General features: G+C 43.3%; 1 protein-coding gene across 4 annotated transcripts in view; it reads left to right on the top strand.

Annotated features, from left to right (window-relative positions):
* LOC115098282 (centromere protein F-like) overlaps positions 1 to 24,285 on the top strand; it is a 116,068-nt gene extending 91,783 nt beyond the window's left edge. For 3 of the 4 annotated variants that reach the window (XM_029614794.1, XM_029614795.1, XM_029614792.1), the window contains 2 exons: positions 19,509 to 19,937; positions 20,564 to 21,675. In XM_029614794.1, coding sequence (XP_029470654.1) covers positions 19,509 to 19,937; positions 20,564 to 20,685 — 551 coding nt within the window. In that variant the 3' untranslated portion in view covers positions 20,686 to 21,675. Of the gene's footprint in view, positions 1 to 19,508; positions 19,938 to 20,563; positions 21,676 to 22,640 lie in introns of those variants that run through there. The other variant, XM_029614793.1, reaches the window with a different exon arrangement.
* The last annotated feature ends 366 nt before the right edge of the window (positions 24,286 to 24,651 follow it).

Raw genomic sequence — 24,651 nt, forward strand, 5'->3', positions numbered from 1 at the left:
CTTCATCTGTATCACCAGTTAACAAGAAGGCTGACTCCACATATCTCGTCCAGTCAGCACCAGGCTTTCAAAAGCCTCAACTGGATCATCGCTCTGTTGTGGTTGAGTCCGCACAAAGAAAGGCCAAGCGTCTAAAGCCACACTCCTCCACTCCGCCGGTCAAGGACAATAAATTCCTGGACAGTGTGGGATGGAAAGTGTACCATGGAGCTATGCTGATTTCTCGCATAGCCTCATATCAACTCTACATGACGCAATATAACAGAGCCATCCTTAAACAGATGCAAGATTTTGCTGACACATTACCTGACCAATACCAGCCACAGCTTCAGACCCTTCTTAACAAAGGGTTTGAAGCAGGGAAGCACGAGATCAGAACGGCTTATGACATCTTTGATGCCTCCACAAAGGTTTCAGCTACTGCCATTTCGGCCAGACGTTGGGCTTGGTTAAAATCATCCAACCTTCGCCCAGAGGTCCAGGATCGTTTAGCGGATTTACCCTGCTTAGGGGACAATTTGTTTGGAGAACAAATTCAGCAAATTGTAGCTGAATTAAAAGATCACCACGAGACGTTGAAACAACTTTCTTCTGTTCCGTCTGAGGTTTCCTCCAAACAACCACTTAAGAAGGACTCTAAGAAGTCGTTCTTTCGGCCACGCCGTTACTACCCTCCATCGGCCAGGCCTCGTCCAGCTCGATCCTCTACTAGGCCTCAGCCGCGTCAGCCTAGGAAACAAAGGCCTACTGTAGCCCCTCCTCCTGGGCCTGCGGCTGGCCTTTGACTCCCCTGTAGGGAACACATGCCAAACCCCTCTTCCAGACATTCCTGTAGGAGGTTGACTGTACCATTTTCTACAACCTTGGTTGCAGATCACCTCAGATCAGTGGGTGCTAACAATTATCGCACAGGGTTACCACCTCAACTTCATAACTCTTCCGGCAGACTCCCCGCCTCTTCAAGCGTGGAGTCTATCCACCCATTTGGCTCAATTACAACAGGAAGTATCTCCTCTTCTGCAATCAAATGCTATAGAACCCGTTCCTCCCTCTCAACGAGGCAAGGGATTCTATTCCAGATACTTCCTAATACCAAAGAAATCAGGGGGACTACGTCCCATTTTGGACCTTCGAGCCCTCAACAAATACCTTCAAAAAGAGAAGTTCAAAATGGTAACCCTAGGCGCGCTGCTCCCTCTGCTACAAAGAGGGGATTGGCTGTGCTCTCTCGACCTCAAGGACGCTTATACCCACATTGCGATCACACAATCCCATCGCAAATATCTGCGGTTTCTAGTAGGCCACGACCATTATCAATACCGTGTCCTACCTTTCGGTCTGGCTTCTGCCCCACGAGTCTTTACCAAATGTCTCGTAGTGGTAGCAGCATTCCTAAGGAAGGAAGGTGTCCACGTCTACCCCTACCTGGACGATTGGCTAATCAGGGCCTCCACCCAACAGATAGCTCAATCCTCCCTAAAATTGACAATTCAAACACTCCTTTCCTTAGGGTTTCTTGTCAATTACGACAAATCTTGCTTAGTCCCATCTCAAACCTTATCCTTCATTGGGGCAGACTTGGACACCTTACAGGCAAAGGCTTACCTTCCTCTTCAGAGGGTCCACACCCTAATATCCCTGGCTCGCCAGCTCCAGTCTCAGAACACTGCCACGGCTCGCCAGTTCCTCATTCTCCTAGGACACATGGCATCCTCGGTTCAAGTCACTCCCATGACCCGACTAGCCATGAGAGTAACACAATGGACTCTACGACACCAATGGATTCAAGCTTTTCAGCCTCTGTCCTCCATAGTCACAGTCACACAAGCGCTGCGCCTATCCTTAACCTGGTGGACGACTCAGGTCAATCTCCTTCAGGGCTTACCTTTTCTTCCACCGGATCCGCAAGTAATCCTAACCACCGACGCTTCTCACATCGGTTGGGGAGCCCATGTGGACGACTTTCAAACCCAAGGGTTATGGTCCAAAGAGGAAGCCGAACACCAGATCAATTTCCTGGAACTTCGAGCAATCCGCTATGCGCTCCGAACTTTCAAAGATCATCTATTTCATCAGATAATCTTAATCCAGACGGACAACCAAGTGGCCATGTGGTACATAAACAAGCAGGGGAGGCACAGGCTCCTTCCTTCTGTGTCAGGAAGCTGCGCAGATCTGGGCGGAAGCCCTCTCCCACTCCATGTACCTCAGGGCCACTTACCTGCCGGGAGTAGACAATGTATTGGCAGACCAGCTGAGCCGTGTCTTCCAACCACACGAGTGGTCACTCGATCCTCTGGTAGCGACCTCTCTGTTTCACAAGTGGGGTTCTCCCCGCATAGACCTCTTTGCGTCCCCTCAGAACCACAAAGTGGACGATTACTGCTCTCTCATTCGGAGCCAGCACTCTCGGCCGAGAGATGCATTCTCCCTCAAATGGACAACCGGTCTGCTCTATGCATTCCCTCCACTCCCTCTTGTGTCAAAGACTCTCGTGAAGCTACGCCAAGACGGAGGAACCATGATCCTGATAGCACCTTACTGGCCACGCCAAGTATGGTTTCCAATACTCCAGGATCTCTCCATCCGCAGGCACGTTCCTCTAGGAAAGGACCCGCATCTGCTCACTCAAAACGACGGATGCCTCCTCCATCCCAACCTCCAAGCCTTGTCCCTGACGGCATGGATGTTGAAAGGTTAATCCTTCAACCATTTAACCTTTCAGATTCCGTTTCTCGGGTCCTGATAGCTTCACGAAAGCCTTCCACAAGAAAGTCTTACTCATACAAATGGAAAAGGTACACATCATGGTGCACTTCTCAGTCCCTTGATCCCCTTTCCTGTCCAATCTCCAAATTCTTGGACTATTTATGGCATCTCTCTGAATCAGGTCTTAAAACCTCTTCTATCAGAATGCATGTCAGTGCGGTAGCCGCCTTCCATAAGGGTATTGGGGGTAATCCTATTTCAGTACAACCCCTAGTAACACGCTTTCTTAAGGGCTTACTCCATCTAAAGCCACCCTTGCGTCCTCCGGCCCCATCCTGGGACCTTAACCTGGTTCTTGGTCGTCTAATGAAACCTCCTTTCGAACCTCTACACTCCTGTGACTTGAAATATCTCACTTGGAAAGTGTTATTCCTTTTGGCTGTTACTTCAGCTCGCAGGGTTAGTGAATTGCAGGCCCTAGTTACCTATCCGCCTTACACTAAGCTCCTGCAGGACCGGGCGGTACTCCGCACTCACCCTAAATTTTTACCTAAGGTAGTTTCGGAGTTTCATATCAATCAATCTATCGTACTACCTATCTTTTTTCCCAGGCCCCACTCCAACTCTGGAGAGCAGACCCTGCATACCCTAGACTGTAAACGGGCTCTAGCTTTTTACCTAGACCGTACAGTTTCTCACAGGAAGAGCACTCAATTATTCGTCTCTTTCCATCCTAACAAGTTAGGACAACCTGTGGGTAAGCAGGCTCTTTCCTCCTGGTTGGCGGACTGCATTTCTTTTTGCTATGAGCAAGCTGGCATTCCTTTTCAAGACCGTGTTAAAGCACACTCTGTGAGGGCCATGGCGACGTCAGTGGCACACCTTCGATCGGTGCCGCTTCCTGACATCTGCAAAGCTGCAACCTGGAGTTCTCTCCATACCTTTGCAGCCCACTATTGTTTGGACAAGGCTGGAAGACAGGACTCCATCTTCGGCCAGTCTGTCTTGCGTAACCTTTTTCCAACCTGATGTACCAACACCCTTCCACCTACCCGGTAGGGTGCGGATGCCCTTTCCCAAATTTCTCCTCAGTTGTTGTGCCTGCTGCACACCGTTGGGTACATTTGGTGCAAGTCGGGACATCCTCAGCTCGGTACTCACCCATTTGTGAGGACAACCATCCTGCTTGTCCTGTGAGAAAGCAAATGTTGCTTACCTGATGTAACAGGTGTTCTCACAGGACAGCAGGATGTTAGTCCTCACGAAACCCGCCCGCCTCCCCGCGGTGTTGGGTTCGTTTTATTTTTCCTTTCTAGGCACTGCCTGTAGCTTGATAATCAGACTGAAGGGAGACCCCTGCTGGCTGCAGGGTCAGTGCCTTGCTGGGCATGCCCAGTAGGGGCCAGTCAAAGTTCTGTTTAAACTTTGACAGAAGTTTTCCGTGGTGGGCTCCATCCTCGATGTCACCCATTTGTGAGGACTAACATCCTGCTGTCCTGTGAGAACACCTGTTACATCAGGTAAGCAACATTTGCTTTACCCTATTTCCCTCTCAATCCCTGGAGAACCTGGGTATTCAGTTAGACACTAGGGAAGGATCCGGAAGTTGCAGAATCAGTTACATGATTCATTGAGGATTCAGAGATCCATGGTGCGGATTTATCTTCACATTTTAGGTTTCATAGTGGCTGCCTTGGATTTAGTTTCTTGGGCAAGGGTGCACATGAAATCCTTGCAGAGGGCTTTTTTCTTGAACTGCCTCCCTCTGATACTGTAAGCCAGGAAGAGTTTTATTTTATTTATTTCTTTAAACCAATTTATATTCCAATCAATCTGAAAATCTCGGCAGATTACAATTCACATACATAGTCTTATCAATAACATCAAATAACATTCCTCCAGGTCCAAAAATATAATGAATAAGATACTTTTTTTTTTTTTTTTTTTTTTTTTTTGTTATATGTTAAAACTTGTTCACTTCGTTTGTTCAATGGAAAAACTTGCTTACTTCATTTGTTCAATTGTAAAAACGTTTTTCCTAATTCTGTTCTATGTAAACCGCTAAATGTAGCGATAGTTACTGTTCCTTGTAAACCGGGGTGATATGTATATTATACAGGAACCTCCGGTATATAAATTATATAAATAAATAAATAAATACTTGTAGCTGGTATGCAAAAACCTGGAAGTGAGAGTGGATCTAGAATCTTGTTTCCTGTCTGGGGCTGGGGTGTTCATTGTCAAGACCTAGTAGCTCAAGGCAATTAGAATCTGAAAGAAACCAAATGGCTCATCTATCAGTTGGAAACCAGAGTGATTATGAAAGCACTCCATTAATTTGCTCCCATTCTTCAGGGTTCAGGCGATCAGGATCTTGTTGGCCAGTGCTACGGGAGTAGTATATGTGTTTTCCTGAGGGGGATCCAGGTGTCAGCATGTGGTGGAAGAGGTAGATCTGCTGTTAGACTGGGCAAATAATGATGTGAAAGGCCTTTCTGCTACTCATATAGTGGGAGTAGAGAATGTACAAGCAGACTTCCCTCAGTTGTAACGGGCTAGACCTCAGAGAATTGACTCTTATGTGCAGGAGACATTCTCCCAGGTTATGTCCAAATGGGGAGAACTAGAGTTAGAACTTGATAGGGGTCAGCAGCAACGCATAGGTGCAAAGACTTTTCAGCCAAAGAAGGGATAAAGGATCATCTGGTTTCGATGCCCTGATTCAAGACAGGCTGGATCAGGGTCTTTAGGTGTTCCATTCATGGCCTTTGGTATGCAGTCTTGCAGAAGATTCCCAGGTATCGGAGGTCTGTTGTTGTTGTGTTGGCCTCCAGTTTTCCAAGGCATCCCTGGTATGTGGATCTAGTGAGAATGTTGGACAGGATCTGCTATTGTTGATTCAGGACAGTGGCCTACTGTTCAGGTGCCAGTGGTTCACAAGGATCCATCTTAGTTTGGTCTTACAGCTTGGCCCTTGAGAGGGCTGAACTGACAGAGAAGGAATATTCTCAGAAGGCTGTAAATACTCTCTTGTGGTACAAGAAACTTTCTACATCCTTGGTATATGTGATAGTTTGGAAGTTGTTTCAGGTCTGGTACTCTGTTAGAGAGGAGTTTTGCTGCAGCTGTCTTAGATTTCCTACTGAGGGTGGGGTGGTGGGTGGATAAGGGTTGACCTTTAACTTCCTAAAGGTGCAGCTCGTTGCCTGTTGTAGAGGCCGGTTAATGGACAGATGCTTATCATATGGATGTCTTATTTCCTTCAAGGAGTGAAGCATATTAGGTCTCTGGTGAGAGAGTCAGTACTTGCATGGAATCTGAATTTGGAATGGACATATCTGGTTGGTCATCTATTTGAACCTCTGAGAGAGGTATTACTTAAGCTGCTTACTCTTAGTGATATTTTTTTTGTAGCAATCTGTTCCTCCGGATGAATTTCAGAGGTGCAGGGAGCCCTTTTTTGAGTTTTTCAGACAAGGCAGAGAAGATTTGCATGGTTCCTTTATTCCTCCCTAAGGTGGTTTGCCCTTTTCATCTTAAACAAAGGGACTCGGGTGCCTGAGGATTGGCCAATGTGATGCTAATCTTTGAGGGGGGGCTCCAGAGGTGATCTGGGAAACTGTGGACTTTGGTGCTGGGAAGAATCGTGAATGCTGTACTGGAGAATAGGATCACAAAACAAATAGGTTGTGCCGTATACAGCGCAGCTCACTGCTTCAACGGCAGGAGGGAATGAAGAAAAGAGGATTTATATTCAGACAACAACCAACAAGGACTGAATTGCAAAGGCTGGGTAAACAAATAAGCGTGGGAGTAGCTTGCTTATTGCGGCGGTTACTACTACTACCCCTAACCAATTAGGCTTGATACTTCACATTGATGAAGCTCCAGCACTGCTCTCTACATCAATGGTGTGGGTGGAAGGAAATTACAACCTAAAAGTTACCAATAAGGGCCCTGACCTCAGTGGTCAGAGTAACAGATAAGTATGAGAAAAATAAGTATGAAGCTTGCTGGGCAGACTAGATGGGCCATTGGTCGTCTTCTGCCGTCATTTCTATGTTTCTATGTTTGATGGGATACAGCCAGCATGGATTTGCTCAGGGGAGGTCTTTCCTCATCAGTCTTGTTTCATAATTTTGAGAGGATTGATAAACATGTGGATAATAGTGGGCCATTAGATGTAGTGTATTTGGATTTTTAGATGACAGTTGAGGAAGTCCCTTATGAGATATTCCTGAGAAAACTGGGGAGTCATGGGCTGGGAGGCAATGTCCTATTCTGGATTGCTAACTGGTTAAAGGATAGGAGAAAGAGAGAGTGGGACTTAAGTTTTTTCAGTAGAGGAAGGTAAACTGTGGAGTGCACCAGGGATCTGTGCTTTTTGATACATTTTGTAAATGATCTGGAAAATAGAATGACAAGTGATATGATCAGATTTGCAGACTACACAAAATTGTTCGGAGTTGTTGGATCACAAATGGATAGTGTAAAATTGCAGGAGCACCTTGCGAGACTGGGCATCCAGATGGCAGATGAAATTTGATGTGAACAAGCACTAAGTGATACGCACATAGAGAAAAGTAATCCAAACTGTAGTTTCCCAGGGGAGAAGAAAAACTGATACTTCACGCATATCCAGCATGGCTCTCTGCTTCAACGGCAGGGGAGAAGAAAAACTGATACTTCACGCATATCCAGCATAGCTCTCTGCTTCAACGGCAGGGGAGAAGAAAAACTGATACTACACGCATATCCAGCATAGCTCTCTGCTTCAACGGCAGGGGAGAAGAAAAACTGATACTTCACGCATATCCAGCATAGCTCCCTGCTTCAACGGCAGGGGAGAAGAAAAACTGATACTACACGCATATCCAGCATAGCTCTCTGCTTCAACGGCAGGGGAGAAGAAAAACTAATGCTTCAGGCATATCCAGCATAGCTCCCTGCTTCAAAGGCAGGGGAGAAGAAAAACTGATACTTCACGCATATCCAGCATAGCTCTCTGCTTCAACGGCAGGGGAGAAGAAAAACTAATGCTTCACGCATATCCAGCATAGCTCTCTGCTTCAACGGCAGGGGAGAAGAAAAACTGATACTTCACGCATATCCAGCATAGCTCTCTGCTTCAACGGCAGGGGAGAAGAAAAACTGATACTTCACGCATATCCAGCATAGCTCCCTGCTTCAACGGCAGAGGAGAAGAAAAACTGATACTTCACGCATATCCAGCATAGCTCTCTGCTTTAACGGCAGGGGAGAAGAAAAACTGATACTTCACGCATATCCAGCATAGCTCTCTGCTTCAACGGCAGGGGAGAAGAAAAACTAATGCTTCACGCATATCCAGCATAGCTCTCTGCTTCAATGGCAGGGGAGAAGAAAAACTGATACTTCACGCATATCCAGCATAGCTCTCTGCTTCAACGGCAGGGGAGAAGAAAAACTGATACTTCACGCATATCCAGCATAGCTCTCTGCTTCAACGGCAGGGGAGAAGAAAAACTAATGCTTCACGCATATCCAGCATAGCTCTCTGCTTCAACGGCAGGGGAGAAGAAAAACTGATACTTCACGCATATCCAGCATAGCTCCCTGCTTCAACGGCAGAGGAGAAGAAAAACTGATACTTCACGCATATCCAACATAGCCTCTGCTTCAACGGCAGGGGAGAAGAAAAACTGATACTTCACGCATATCCAGCATAGCTCCCTGCTTCAACGGCAGGGGAGAAGAAAAACAACCAATAAGGACTGAATAACATAGTCTGGGTAAACAAATAAGCATGGGTATAGCTTGCTTATTGTGGCGGTTACTACCCCCAACTAATCAAGCTTGATATTTCACTTGGAAGCAGCTCCATCACTGCTCTCTGCATTAATGGTGGGGGTGAAAGGGAAATAGAACCAAGGGTTGCTAAGAGCCAAGAGAAACAGATAAGTATGAGAAAAAAGAAGTGTGAAGCTTGCTGGGAGACTGGGTGGGCCGATTGGTCGTCTTCTGCCGTCATTTCTATGTTTCTAAATTGGGAATTACCATCCAGAAAAAGGATCTAGGGGTCATCATGTATAGTACTTTGAAATTCTTGGCCCGGTGTGCAGCGGTGGTCAAAAAAACAAACAACATTAGGAATGATTAGGAAAGGCATGGAGAATAAAATGGAAAAATGCATAATACCTCTGCATTTCTCCATGGTGAGATTGTATCTAGAATACTGTGTACGTTTCTGGTCTCTACATCTCAAAAAAGATATAGCTGAACTGGAAAAGGTACAGAAAAGGGCAACCAAAATGGGAAAGAGGATGTTACGGCTCCCCTATAAGGAAAGGCTAAAGAGGTTAGGGCTGTTCAGCTTGGAAAAAAAAATGGCTGAAGTGGGGGGTAGAGGTATAAAACATGAATGGAATACAAAGGGTAAATGCAAATTGGCTGTTTTCTCTTTAAAAATATACAAGGACTCTGAAACACTCTCTTGAAGTTAGTAAATAAGTTAGTACATTTGAATTCATTGCTTGAGGATGCAGTAAAGTTAGTTAGCATAGCTGGGTTTTGACAAGCTCTTAAACAAAAAGACCATTAACAGTTATTAACCCTATTAGACGTAGGAAAAGCCACTGCTTATCCTGGGTGTTAGTAGCATGAGATCTATTTACTATTTGGTTTCCTGCCAGATACTTGTGACCTGAATTAGCCACTGTTGGAAACAGCATATTGGGCTTAATGGACCTTCGGTCTGACCCAGTATGGCATATCTTATGTTCTTATGTTTAGATTTTAGAGTTCTTCTGTGGTATTTAGTGGTTCAAGGCAGAGCAGCTTTGAAGGCTTTGACAGCTCGTTAGATTAAGAAAGTGAAAGGGGAGTTTAAAAAACCTGGCTTTTCAAGCAAGCATTTTACAAAGAGAGCGGTAAATAGTGGTATATGAAATCTGGCAGCAGAACACCGGAACACAGCACCATTTTCCACTCAATAAGTGTGTTTTTTTATTAAGCAAAACATACATTCCGATAGAGTTAGATATACAATTGAAACTGAGAAATGTAGAAAAAGCACAAGATCTTTAACTTTTTGCAAAACAGTCTTTATTACGAAACTGTTACCGGACTTCAAATGGCTCTAGAGATAGTATTAAATTATACATCTTTCATAAATGTATATATGTGCCTCTGCGTAAACCGTTGTGATGGTATACTACTTAACGACGGTATAGAAAAGATTGTAAGTAAATAAATAAAATATCCAAGGGATTGCCCAGTGATTAGAGCAGCGGGCTATGAACCAGAGAAGCCAAGGCTCAGATATCACTACCATTCTTTGACCTTAGCCAAGTCACTTCACCCTTCAACATAAGAACATTAAGAAAATGCCATACTGGGTCAGACCAAGGGTCCATCAAGCCCAGCATCCTGTTTCCAACAGTGGCCAATCCAGGTCATAAGAACCTGGCAAGTACCCAAAAACTAAGTCTATTCCATGTTACCGTTGCTAATGGCAGTGGCTATTCTCTAAGGGGCGGATTTTAAAAGGGCCGTGCGCGTAAATCCTTCAGGCTTTACGCGCGCAGGGCCTTCGCGCGCCTAAAGCCCCAGGACGCGTGTAAGTCCCGGGGCTTTTGAAAAGGGGCGGGAGGGGACGTGTCCGGGGCGTCCCCAAAACGATGCGGTGTTTCGGGGGCGGGCCTGGGGGCGTGGTGCCGGCCCAGGGGCGTGGTCGAGGCCTCCGGACCACGCCCCTGGGACCGGAGGACGGAGCGGGGCTGCCGGCGACACGCGCAAAGTTACTCCTCCTTTCAGCAGGCGTAACTTTGCCGAGAAAGGTAAGGGGGGGGGTTTAGATAGGGCCGGGGGGGTGGGTTAGATAGGGGAAGGGAGGGGAAGGTGGGGGGAGGGCGAAGAAAAGTTCCCTCCGAGGCCGCTCTGAAATCGGAGCGGCCTCGGAGGGAACAGGCAGGCCGCGCTAGGCTCGGCGCGCGCAGGTTGCACAAATGTGCACCCCCTTGCGCGCGCCGACCCCGGATTTTATAAGATACGCGGGCTACGCGCGTATCTTATAAAATCCAGCGTGCTTTTGTTCGCGCCTGGTGCGCGAACAAAAGTACGCGCTCGCGTATTTTTTAAAAATCTGCCCCTAAGTGAACTTAATAGCAGGTAATAGACTTCTCCAAGAACTTATCCAATCCTTTTTTAAACATAGCTATACTAACTGCACTAACCACATCTTCTGGCAACAAATTCCAAAGTTTAATTATGCGTTGAGTGAAAAAGAACTTTCTCCGATTAGTTTTAAATGTGCCCCATGCTAACTTCATGGAGTGCCCCCTAGTCTTTCTATTATCTGAAAGAGTAAATAACCGATTCACATCTACCCGTTCTAGACCTCTCATGATTTTAAACACCTCTATCATATCCCCCCTCAGCCGTCTCTTCAAGCTGAAAAGTCCTAACCTCTTTAGTCTTTCCTCATAGGGGGAGCTGTTCCATTCCCCTTATCATTTTGGTAGCCCTTCTCTGTACCTTCTCCATCGCAATTATATCTTTTTTGAGATGTGGCGACCAGAATTGTACACAGTATTCAAGGTACGGTCTCACCATGGAGCAATACAGAGGCATTATGATATTTTCCATTTTATTCACCATTCCCTTTCTAATAATTCCCAACATTCTGTTTGGTTTTTTGACTGCCGCAGCACACTGAACCGACGATTTCAATGTGTTATCCACTATGACACCTAGATCTCTTTCTTGGGTTGTAGCACCTAATATGGAACCCAACATTGTGTAATTATAGCATGGGTTATTTTTCCCTATATGCATCACCTTGCACTTATCCACATTAAATTTCATCTGCCATTTGGATGCCCAATTTTCCAGTCTCACAAAGTCTTCCTGCAATTTATCACAATCTGCTTGTGATTTAACTACTCTGAACAATTTTGTATCATCTGCAAATTTGATTCTCACTCGTCGTATTTCTTTCCAGATCATTTATAAATATATTGAAAAGTAAGGGTCCCAATACAGATCCCTGAGGCACTCCACTGCCCACTCCCTTCCACTGAGAAAATTGTCCATTTAATCCTACTCTCTGTTTCCTGTCTTTTAGCCAGTTTGCAATCCACGAAAGGACATCGCCACCTATCCCATGACTTTTTACTTTTCCTAGAAGCCTCTCATGAGGAACTTTGTCAAACGCCTTCTGAAAATCCAAGTATACTATATCTACAGGTTCACCTTTATCCACATGTTTATTAACTCCTTCAAAAAAGTGAAGCAGATTTGTGAGGCAAGACTTGCCTTGGGTAAAGCCATGCTGACTTTGTTCCATTAAACCATGTCTTTCTATATGTTCTGTGATTTTGATGTTTGGACACTTTCCACTATTTTTCCTAGCACTGAAGTCAGGCTAACTGGTCTGTAGTTTCCCGGATCCCCCTTGGAGCCCTTTTTAAATATTGGGGTTACATTTGCTATCCTCCAGTCTTCAGGTACAATGGATGATTTTAATGATAGGTTACAAATTTTTACTAATAGGTCTGAAATTTCATTTTTTAGTTCCTTCAGAACTCTGTGGTGTATACCATCCGGTCCAGGTGATTTACTACTCTTCAGTTTGTCAATCAGATCTACCACATCTTCTAGGTTCACCGTGATTTGATTCAGTCCATCTGAATCATTACCCATGAAAACCTTCTCCATTACGGGTACCTTCCCAACATCCTCTTCAGTAAACACCGAAGCAAAGAAATCATTTAATCTTTCTGCGATGGCCTTATCTTCTCTAAGTGCCCCTTTAACCCCTCGATCATCTAATGGTCTAACTGACTCCCTCACAGGCTTTCTGCTTCGGATATATTTAAAAAAGTTTTTACTGTGAGTTTTTGCCTCTATGGCCAACTTCTTTTCAAATTCTCTCTTAGCCTGTCTTATCAATGTCTTACATTTAACTTGCCAACATTTATGCTTTATCCTATTTTCTTCTGTTGGATCCTTCTTCCAATTTTTGAATGAAGATCTTTTGGCTAAAATAGCTTCTTTCACCTCCCCTTTTAACCATGCCGGTAATCGTTTTGCCTTCTTTCCACCTTTCTTAATGTGTGGAATACATCTAGACTGTGCTTCTAGAATGGTATTTTTTAGCAATGACCACGCCTCTTGGACATATTTTACTTTTGTAGCTGCTCCTTTCAGTTTTTTTTCTACCAATTTTTCTCATTTTATCAAAGTTTCCCTTTTGAAAGTTTAGCACGAGAACCTTGGATTTGCATACTGTCCCCCTTCCAGTCATTAAATCAAATTTGATCATATTATGATCACTATTGCCAAGCAGCCCCACCACAGTTACCTCTCTCACCAAGTCCTGTGCTCCACTGAGAATTAGATCTAAAATTGTTCCCTCTCTCGTTGGTTCCTGAACCAGTTGCTCCATAAAGCTATCTTTTTTTTTTTTTTAAATTCTTTATTTATCATTTTCATTCCAATTTGACAAAGAAAAATTATATATTGATATAATAGCATAACAATTCAATATATCAGCAAATACAGAAATAAAAAGAAAACAAAAAAAAAAAACAATCAGATATTTAGTATATCTTACTACAATACCTTCCAGAAAAGAAACTTCATTTTATTTCTATATTATAGATTTCAAAAAGCTTAAATCTGTAAAGTAATTCTTATAACTGCAATATACATTTAAAGAAAACTAGGGAGGCTGAGTTTTAAGAGCTTAGAAACCCTGGAGATTAATATTGGAAATAAATTCCAATTTCCATATACCAACTATTCTATTACTATGCCCATCTTGCCATTCAGTTGTCTATGTAACACTTGTAGGAGAGGATTCTGCTATAGGTGTTTCAATTGCAGTTATATTGATTTGCTGTGCATCAATAAACTGTTGTAATTGACTGACTTGATGAAATACATAAATTTGCTCTCCTTTCTTTAGCTCACATCTGCATGGAAAACGCAATAGAAATACAAATCCCATTGAGACAATTTGTTGACGTAAGGTTAAAAATTCCTTACGTCTATTCCTGGTAATTGGTGCCAGATCAGGATATAACTTGACCACCTGGCCATAAAAACTGGTTGGAAATTTCTTAAAGTATCTTTTCATGACATTACTTACATCCTGAGCTGTAAGAAAGGATACTATTAATGTATTCCTATGTACGACATCTAACGTAGAGTCTTCCAGGAAATTGGTCAGATTTACTGGGACCTGAGTCCTTTGAGTAAGAAAATAACAGGTATTAATTTGAGGAATATCTTCCTCGGTATAGGATAATTTTTCTCTAAGAAATCTTTTTAAAGATAAATAAGGTAATTCTGCCAAAACCTGTGGAAAGTTGGTTATTCTTACGTTTAGATGCCACATCCTATTTTCTAATATTTCCAACCGTCTAGCACTAGCCATCTGGTCCTTAATTAAGCAAACATTTACTTGTAGAGATTTCAAGTCTTTCTCATTTTCTGTTAACCTGCGTATTGTCTCAGTGTTTTGAGTCTGCACATTTAACAATTTTCCTTGAAACTCTGCTGTTACATTGTCCATTTTTTTCTCCATTCGAGTCATAGCACAACTTAATCCATTAACAGCCTCTAAAATCCTTTCAAGGGTTACCTGACCAAGCCCAGAAGTTGTCTGCAGTAGATGTCCACCATTTTGGGGCAACTGTTCCCCCTGTTCTGTTTCCCTTTCCAACGGGGTTTGCAGAACCTCACCATTGTCCTCACTGCGTTGGGCTGGAGGTGGACGGCTGTCTGGGCTGAGGGAGGCTTCTTCCTGGGGAGTACCCGGATCTCCATTTCCTATACCCCCAACTGAGTCCTCAGCTCCTCGCTGTTCCAGTTGGATTAAAAATTTGTTAATTTCCAGCTGAGTAAAGGCAGAGGATGGGGGTGTCGAGGGAAAGACCCGAATCTTGCCTTTCCTCTTTGCTGGCATAACGAAATTCCTTAAGTTCTTAAAGACAAGCGGTGAAGCTGTAATAAAGTCTTCAAGGAAATAAATCAATATACTCAATTTACTCCGAAAAGAAACTGCTCAAAGTCAAACTGACTGCTCAAACTTCTCGAACTAAGTCGAACAAAGTCGCGCGCGCCCAAGGGGCGCGTGTGGCTTAGCAACACGCCGGCGGCAGCGACACGCCGCAGGAGTGGGCCTTTTCAGGTGTTGCTTGGCGCCTCCCTCTGACGCAGGCTCGGCGGTCTGAGCTGGTGCCGGGGCGGGAAAACGAAGGCCGTATTTTAAGAAGCCCATGCTATAATTACACAATTTCAATACGGCCCTTCTTAAAATAAATATTTTAAGAAGGGCCGTATTGAAATTAAATACATCCGCTTTAAAGAGTCTACGACTGACGGAGGATATTTTAAGAAAAAGAAAAAATTTTTGAACAAAAAGTTGTTGGAAGTTAATAAATTTAAAAGAAGGCGAATGATTGAAAAGACCGGTTGGTGTCTCTATGTGAACATACAACGTCAGGCTTGCTGACGCCTTCTTTAGCCTTTATTTCTGAATTTCATTTTGTCCACTTTTGTTGTTGGTAATTGAAGTCTCCCATTATTACTGCACTACCAATTTGGTTAGCTTCCCTAATTTCTCTTAGCATTTCACTGTCAGTCTCATCTTGACCAGGTGGACGGTAGTATACTCCTATCACCTTAGTCTTCCCCGACACACAAGGGATTTCTACCCATAAAGATTCAATTTTGTATTTAGTCTCATGAACCAGAGAAGCCAAGGCTCAGATATCACTACCATTCTTTGACCTTAGCCAAGTCACTTCACCCTTCAAGATGGTGAGACGGACAATGAAATGCTAAGAAAAATTAGGGAAGCTAACCAAATTGGTAGTGCAGTAATAGGAGATTTCAATTACCCCAATATTGACTGGGTAAATGTATCATCGGGTCACGCTAGAGAGATAACGTTCCTGGATGGAATAAATGATAGCTTTATGGAGCAATTGGTTCAGGAACCAATGAGAGAGGGAGCAATTTTAGATCTAATTCTCAGTGGATAACAGGATTTGGTGAGAGAGGTAACAGTGATGGGGCCACTTGGCAGTAGTGATCATAATATGATCAAATTTGAATTAATGACTGGAAGAGGAACAGTGTGCAAATCCATGGCTGTAGTGCTAAACTTTCAAAATGGAAGCTTTGATAAAATGAGAAAAATAGATAGAAAAAAAACTGAAAGGAGCAGCTACAAAGGTAAAACTTGTGCAAGAGGCATGGACATAGTATTTTTTTTTAACAATCCTAGAAGCACAGTCCAGATGTATTCCACACATTAAGAAAGGTGGAAGGAAGGCAAAACGATTACTGGCATGGTTTAAAGGTGAGGTGAAAGAAGCTATTTTAGCCAAAAGATCTTCATTCAAAAATTGTGGAAGGATCCAACAGAAGAAAATAGGATAAAGCATAAGCGTTGGCATGAAATTTCAGATCTATTAGTAAACATTTGTAAGTTGTCATTAAAATCATCCATTGTATCTAAAGACTGGAGGGTGGCTGATGTAACCCCAATATTTAAAAAGGGCTCCAGGGACGATCCAGGAAACTACAGACCAGTTAGCCTGACTTCAGTGCCAGGAAAAATAGTGGAAAGTGTTCTAAACATCAAAATCACAGAACATATAGAAAGACATGATTTAATGGAACAAAGTCAGCATGGCTTTACCCAGGGCAAGTCTTGCCTCACAAACCTGCTTCACTTTTTTGAAGGGGTTAACAAACATGTAGATAAAGGTGAACCAGTAGATGTGTATTTGGATTTTCAGAAGGCATTTGAGAAAGTTCCTCATGAGAGGCTTTTAGGAAAAGTAAAAAGTCATGGGATAGGTGGTGATGTCCTTTCGTGGATTACAAACTGGCTAAAAGACAGGAAACAGAGAGTAGGATTAAATGGACAATTTTCTCAGTGGAAAAGGGTAAACAGTGGAGTGCCTCAGGGATCTGTACTTGGACTGGTGCATGTCAGTATATTTATAAATGATCTGGAAAGGAATATGACGAGTGAGGTAATCAAATTTGCAGATGACACAAAATTATTCAGAGTAGTTAAATCACAAGCAGATTGTGATAAATTGCAGGAAGACCTTGTGTGACTGGAAAATTGGGCATCCAAATGGCAGATGAAATTTAATGTGGATAAGTGCAAGGTGATGCATATAGGGAAAAATAACCCATGCTATAATTACACAATGTTGGGTTCCATATTAGGTGCTACAACCCAAGAAAGAGATCTAGGTGTCATAGTGGATAACACATTGAAATCGTCAGTACAGTGTGCTGCGGCAGTCAAAAAAGCAAACAGAATGTTGGGAATTATTAGAAAAGGAATGATGAATAAAACGGAAAATGTCATAATGCCTCTGTATCGCTCCATGGTGAGACCACACCTTGAATACTGTGTACAATTCTGATCGCCGCATCTCAAAAAAGATATAGTTGCAATGGAGAAGGTACAGAGAAGGGCGACCAAAATGATAAGGGGAATGGAACAGCTCCCCTATGAGGAAAGACTAAAGAGGTTAGGACTTTTCAGCTTGGAGAAGAGACGGCTGAGGGGGGATATGATAGAGGTGTTTAAAATCATGAGAGGTCTAGAACGGGTAGATGTGAATCAGTTATTTACTCTTTCGGATAATAGAAAGACTAGGGGACACTCCATGAAGTTAGCATGGGGCACATTTAAAACTAATCGGAGAAAGTTCTTTTTAACTCAACGCACAATTAAACTCTGGAATTTGTTGCCAGAGGATGTGGTTAGTGCAGTTAGTATAGCTGGGTTCAAAAAAGGATTGGATAAGTTCTTGGAGGAGAAGTCCATTACCTGCTATTAAGTTCACTTAGAGAATAGCCACTGCCATTAGCAATGGTAACATGGGATAGACTTAGTTTTTGGGTACTTGCCAGGTTCTTAAGGTCTGGATTGGCCACTGTTGGAAACAGGATGCTGGGCTTGATGGACCCTTGGTCTGACCTAGTATGGCATTTTCTTATTGCTTCAAGTACAAACAGATAGGGTCATTTATCAAAATGCTATAAAGCGTTTTCGCATGCGATAAGCTCTTAACACATGCGAAAACGCCTTTAAGGCATGCAATAGCACCATAACATATGGTGCGATGCAAATCCAAAAAAGAGGAGGAGTTAGGGGCAGGAGTGGGCTGGGTTTACTGTTTTGCAAAGCCCTATAGCACAGCTTTAACGCCGATTTTTAGCTACATCTTTTTCAATAGTGTTAAGCCGTGCGATAGGCTTTATCGCATGTTGCGATGTGTTCTCAAATATAGAAACATAGAAATGACAGCAGAAGAAGACCAAATGGACTCTCTACCTGGGTAACATCAAGCTAGGTTGAGAGAACATTGCACAAATCTCATCTTTGAGTGAGTTTTCTCTCTCCGCAGGTTATCAAATCTTCACAAGAGAGCACTGTTCTGTTCGTACGTCTCACTCTGAATGTCAAAGTGGCCCCTAACCCCTATACTAACACCTAAACCTCACCTTGGGTCACTAGGTGGGCCTCCCATACAGATATAAATACCTATGTAGCTTGAGGGCATTATGGCTAGTCTCTCTTTCTCTCTCTCTCTCTCTTTTTCTCTCTCTCTCTCCCCCCTCTTCGCATAGGTATTAACGCACCCCTTTTTCTATCACGTGCGGTATTTAGTGCATTTTGAGAAATCCAGGCCAAAGATTGTGAGCCCTCTGTAATCTGCTTTGAAGTGACTGGAAGGCAGAATGTAAATCACATAAACAAGATGGTATCCTCTAATAGGGTGAAAGCAGCTTCATGGGTGGAGATTTGTAGAGCGGCGACCTGATCTTCCTTGCATGCTTCTGTGAAATACTGTCTAGACCTTCAAGCCAGGGAAAGGGCTTTCTTTGGTTTGGAAATCTTGAGAGCAGACCTGGCAGTGCCCCACCCAGTAGAGGGATAGCTTAGGTGCAATCCATGCATCTGGACTGGTCTAGCTGGATGAAGGAGATACTGAATTCTTAGCCAATAATTTCCTTTTCCTTGAGTCCAGGATCTTCCCGGTTCTGCCAAGTGTATTCCCCTGATTCATTTTCAGAATAACTGCTTGTGTGTATTAGTTAGCGCCATGGATATTAAGGTAATAGAGCTTATCAAGCAATGCAGGATATGTTCGTTCCCTTTCTTTTTTTTCTTTTTTTTTCTTATTTGTTCTCCTTTGAAAGTCCTCTGGGTTTTTTGTTTTTTTTTCTTAGGGGCTGAGGGAAAAGTTTAGTGTATTAAATATTTATCTTAGCGCATGGTTATATAGACTACTGGCAGGGGGAGGTCAACATGGGAGCCTATACAGAGTGACTGCGGCAAGTCTATTCGTATCCATCTCCATCTGCTGTTTGGGAAGCTAAACCCATGTCTCTGGACTGAACTGGCTGGACTTGAGGAATAGAGATTATCGGGTAAGAATTAGTTTCTCCTTTTTGAGCGCTTAATTTGAAAAATTACCCATATAAAGACTTTCAGTATTGACCTCTTAGTGTTCGATATGCCAGTAAAATCAATGTGAAAATTATAGGAAATAAAACACTTTCCACAAAGAGGGATGAGCAAAAGGCCAAGAGGAAATGACTGCAGCCTGTAAAAGGGAATTTCCAGTCCTCTGACTAATGTAGGGCTATAAGCCATGCTCTGGAAGGTGGGAGAATTGAATTCTTAGGCAGTGTGTACAGTAAGATTAACAGACTGCAAGGTTTTAGTTTCTGGATCTTTGCAACTTTGTTTCTTGTTGATTTTTCTGTTTCAGAGTCTGTACAAGGAAACAGTCAGCTACAGTGTTTAATTAGCCAACTCCAGGGTCCAGGGTCAATAGACAGTGACTCTCAGTTTCAGAACTATCCAGAGTTTGTAAAGAGTTACCGAGCTCTTGAAGTGATCAACAAGGCTCTCTGCAACAAGCTGACCATCTTGCACAGGGAGCTGCTCCAGTTAAAGGCAAGAGCAGGACAGGAGAGGGACATGCAGCACTCGGGGACACAGACTGATCCAGAAGAAATTCCTGTAAATCTCCAGGAAAGAAAGGGAAATGCAGACGGATGGGACTTGCAGGCAAGGCTGTGGACAGGAGACCCAACCAACATTGCAGATCGAATCCGCAAGCAGCGGGAGCAGATGTCACTAGTGTATGATGACACCGAATATGAACCCTATGGCCTTCCTGAAGTTGTGAGGAAAGGTGAGTTGGCAGTCAGTGCTGCTCTGAATAGCGTAGTCAACAGCTCTCTCAGCAGTGCTGTGGCTCAAGACACTTTTACTCATTTTCTGATAGTATCTTGAGCTTGATATGCTGAGCTTCTGGAAAGGTAAAAAGCTGGGATGGTTATGATTTGAGGATAGACAGATATCTGATCCTTTTTCCTATCTGAAAGAATAGCAGATGGGAAGTTGGGACATGTATTGTGTAGACGTTGGAAGATCTAAAGGCTCAGTGATGCATGGGGCAGGTGCCAGGTTTTAGGTATCCAAGCATCTGTAAAGGAATGATGGTGCCTGAACCCAGATCATCCTCTACAGGACAGTGGCTGGACCAAAAAGGCCTCTGAAACCCACAAAGTAGTGCGACGATAATTGTGACCTTGACACACGTGGCATCGTCATTCCATATTCCTTTTCCATTCTTACTGAAGCTTATTTTTTATATTAATCTTAATGCTTTAGCCTTCATCACTGACCACAGATCTTTAGAGATTTCTTCCCTTTTAGATGATCTACTTATAGCCCCCCTTCTATATTCAGATGAAATAATTCCATCATGTTTTTAATTTCTGATTATTAACTTGAGTTGTTTTGTTCTGATTCCAGGTTTTGCTGATATTCCTACCGGCCCTGCCTGTCCCTATGTGCTTCGAAGGGGTCTTCTAGGGAGCTCAGTGGTCACAAAGGGGCAACATGTGGCCCAGAACGGAAGCTCTTCTGGTGTTTGATCTGGTGTGTGATGAACTGACATGGGATGAGTTTCCCCAGTGCGAACTGAGTTGGATTACACTCGCCACAGCCTAGGTCCAGAGCAAGGCAGGGCTGAAGCTTGTACTATATGGCAGAGTCCATGTAATCATTGGATTTAGCCTTTCAAGCACTGCAGCCACTGTATTAATTATAAATAATGTGGCCAATCTTCAAAACAAGCTAAGTGCCTAAAAATGTAGGTCCCTAAGTTAGAAGCCTATTTCAGTCAAACTTAGGATCTTATATGTTCTGATGCAACTTCCCCTAAATGTAGGAGCCTAAATTAAGGCCTGCAGTTCATTTGCTTAGATTTAGGTACCCAGGTTACATGCTAATGTTGAAAACGAGTGCTAAATTACGAACTTTTCCCCCTGCTATAAACTCACCCCTGTAGCCACCCGATTCTTAGCATCCTAAATGTACACTGCTAGTGAAACTAAACTCCTTTATTTAGGGACATGACCCTAATCAGTTTTCATAGGGGTCAATTTAGGAGACTAACTTGTGACGTTAACCACCTAAACCCTTGCAAATGTACCTCACTGTAGTAGCAGAAGGCTGTAATACCTAGCACTAGAAAACTGAAGGGAGGCGTGGCAGCCTCATACAACCAAAACAATACATGAGTTAGGCATCAGTACATCAGCATCTGACAATGGGAGCAACCCAGCAATGTGAGGCCTTTTCGTTCCTTACCCATCCCTCTCTGCTGGCTTCATCTGATCCCTGTGGTTAGAGCGGCGGCGGTGATCAAGCAGGCTAACTCGGGCAATAGCAGCCCGATAAGGAGCGCGATGAAGCAGTGAGGGAGAGAGAGAGTAGCTTCCAAGCTAAAAGTGTTCCATCAGCCTGAGCAGAGTGCAGCAAACCTGAGTGTATGGCTGCTGATTTTCTATACCCTGCTGCAGACCTGTCCACTGCTAGCTGAGAAGGGAGGTGATTAGATGGCTTCATTTTAGAGTCTGGTGAAAATAAACAAAAGATAGAAACTTCCAAGGATCCAACAAATAACGACAGTTCCACCACTTTATGGATATAAACAGTGCAAAGGGAACCCTCGAGGTTAGACATGTGATAATACACTAAGTAGGACCTTCATATTTAGGGTTTAAGCATTGCAAATAACATCGCAGATGCCCAATATAGTGTAATCATAGGTCCTGTGAGCAAGCTCAAAACTTTTTTTATTTTTATTTTTTTTTATAAATTTGCAAATAAAATCTGTGCTCATCGCGATGTGATCTTGAACTTTTAAATCTAATTGTACTGCCAAGCTGAAGTGGTAGAAAGGTTGTCTAGATAAACATCCAAGTCCTTGTGAAACACTGTCTTGAGCCTAGACCCAACACAGTCTGTGTTTTGAAAGATAAAACTTTCTGCTTCAGGGGAATAGCAATGATGAATATTTCCACCATCTGCCATGCTAAAGAGCCATTGTTTAAGATGGTGGAAATATTTATCATTGCTATTCCCCTGCAACAGAAAGTTTTTTTATCTTTCAAAACACAGACAGTGTTTCACAAGGACTTGGATGTTTATCTAGACGACATTTCTACCACTTCAGCTTGGCAGTACAATTAGATTTAAAAGTTCAAGATCACATCACGATGAGCACAGATTTTTTTTGCAAATTTATAAAAAATAAAAAAAGGTTTTGAGCTTGCTCACAGGACCTATGATCACACTATATTGGGCAGCTGCGATGCTATTTGCGATGCTATTTGTGATGCTTAAACCCTAAATCTGAAGGTCCTATATAGTGTATTATCACATGTCTAACCTTGAGGGTTCCCTTGTGTAAGTTATATACATAAAGTGGTGGAACTGTTGTATTTGTTGGTTTCATTTTAGGGTGGTCATTGCTGACCTGACTTCACCTATTATTGTTTTCTTTGTACTGTTTGTCTCCTGATGTTCGTTTTATTTGTTATAGTCCCTGCTGTTGCCTTCTGGTTCTCATGGGGGAATCTGCTCTGAACTCACAGATGAAGATCCACACTCTGGCAGAAGCTGTACCCTCACACGCCTTGTATGCCCCAGCCTCATCTGCATGGGACACAGGACACTGTAGTAAAATGGAGACACCCGGGGTGGGGGCTGGGGGCAGTGCCTTAGTTCTTGAGATGCTAGGCAGGTGCGCTAGGTAAACCCTCACAGTGTATCAACAGTGAATATAGCCACGGTGCTTAACTGTGTCCATTCAGGAAATAGTAATTTTCTGCTCACTACCTGTGCTAATAAATGCTTCACCTCTTGCCCTCATGTGCAATTGCTAATCTTGCTTAAATGCAGCAGTAGTGCCTCTTAAGTGAGCCACTCGAATGATGAGCTAACCTCTCTCCTTTTGTGAAACCTTGTGCGTTGGCTGGGCAGACTGGGGCTTGTATCATTCAGCTGCTGATAGAGACATGCTTTTAGCTAAAGTTGATCCCCTCTGGGACCGATGAGCGCCAGAAACGAGCTTATAGACAGCTGACTGGACTTAATTACCTGCAGCCCCTGATACACTTGGGGCTCTTTCACGGTCCAGCATGGCCCAGAGTTAAGGTGGGGTTGAGTGCTTAATTCTACCTTGTGATGGTCGGTGGAAATGGAATCTTTCTTTGCAGTGACAGCAAATGTTTCATTGTCCAAGAAATACAGAATATGTGGTTGTACTTTTGAAAGCCTGCTTCCTCTCTGTTGTCAGGATACCACCTCAGCAAAAAAGCAGGTCCATTTAGCTGTAGGTCTTCTGAACTGTCCGTCAATCAGCTGTCACGGTGTTGGAGGCCTTGCTTCCATTATACGATCTGCTAAGCTCCCTATCCCATTCCAATCCACAAGTGAAGCTGTTTATCTGACTAGAGTATCTTGTACACGCAGGACGATAGATTGCTGGAATCTAATACCCTCATTTATAAAAAATGGATAGTTGAAGTTGATGTAGGAAATAGAAATATGTATGCTGAGTGGTGTAGTGCCAGGTCAGAAATATTAGCAGGGCCTCTCGAAATCAAAATAATTCTTGCTCCATAAGAAATCATAAAGCAATTGTGCTTAATTAGTGAAAGAGTATTTTGATGGCTGGTGTTATATAGATTGAGTGCCTTACAAGAGCCATTATTTTCCCCGATACGTTAGAAAAGCAGAGGAACCTCTCTAAATGAAAGCTGGGAGTGTTGGGCATGTTGGCACCCGCGTATGTTAATTTTGAAGGAATGGATCATTACAGCCACCTTGTGCTTCTTCCATGGCTGCCTCATCAGTTTGAGCTACTGTTGAGTTCCAGTTGTGAATCTGGAGTGAAGGGGATAATCTTCAGTGGTGGATGTTGGGACAGACTGTGTACACAATGTTTGCTGAGTTCCTTGAGCTGTATTGACTGGTGAAGAAGTGAGGCTTCTGCTATTCAGAAAGTGCACACACAGAGGTGCTATGCACACATCCTAGAAGAACTTGGCCCAAATGAAAAATGCTCCCAGCTAAAATCAAGGGGTGTTTTACAAGACAAACTTGTCACCTCTTTATTTCGTCTTCATTACCTCTCTAATGTTCATTTTGGAACATGTACAATAAAGTTTATTTTTACACATTGTTCCCGGCCTGGAAATAGTTCTGCTTTCATTTCTCTGTGGACTGAAAGTCATTTGCGGTTTTAATAAAATAGCCAGTGATGTGCTGCCAGTTTCACATCGAGGGATAATTCCTAAAGAATCTGGCCCAGCTCAGCTCCATGTACAATGTTTGTGTGAAACTCCTGATCCCCTTTAGCTCAGCACTGGAAAGAATGCAAAAAGAGTAACTGGGAGCAAAAACAGCTATCTTCAGCTCCTTCGCTGCAGAAACCCCTGAGGGATTGTGTTCAGGCCTGAGCCCTCATGGTCTATAGTGACTGCAGATGCCTTTGTGTTTGTCTATGTACTGGTGAGTGCAGCTGATCACGTCTATAACCCCTGCTGATA

The sequence above is a fragment of the Rhinatrema bivittatum genome, chromosome 8, assembly GCF_901001135.1.
Source record: "Rhinatrema bivittatum chromosome 8, aRhiBiv1.1, whole genome shotgun sequence".
NCBI classification, from domain to species: Eukaryota; Metazoa; Chordata; class Amphibia; order Gymnophiona; family Rhinatrematidae; genus Rhinatrema; species Rhinatrema bivittatum.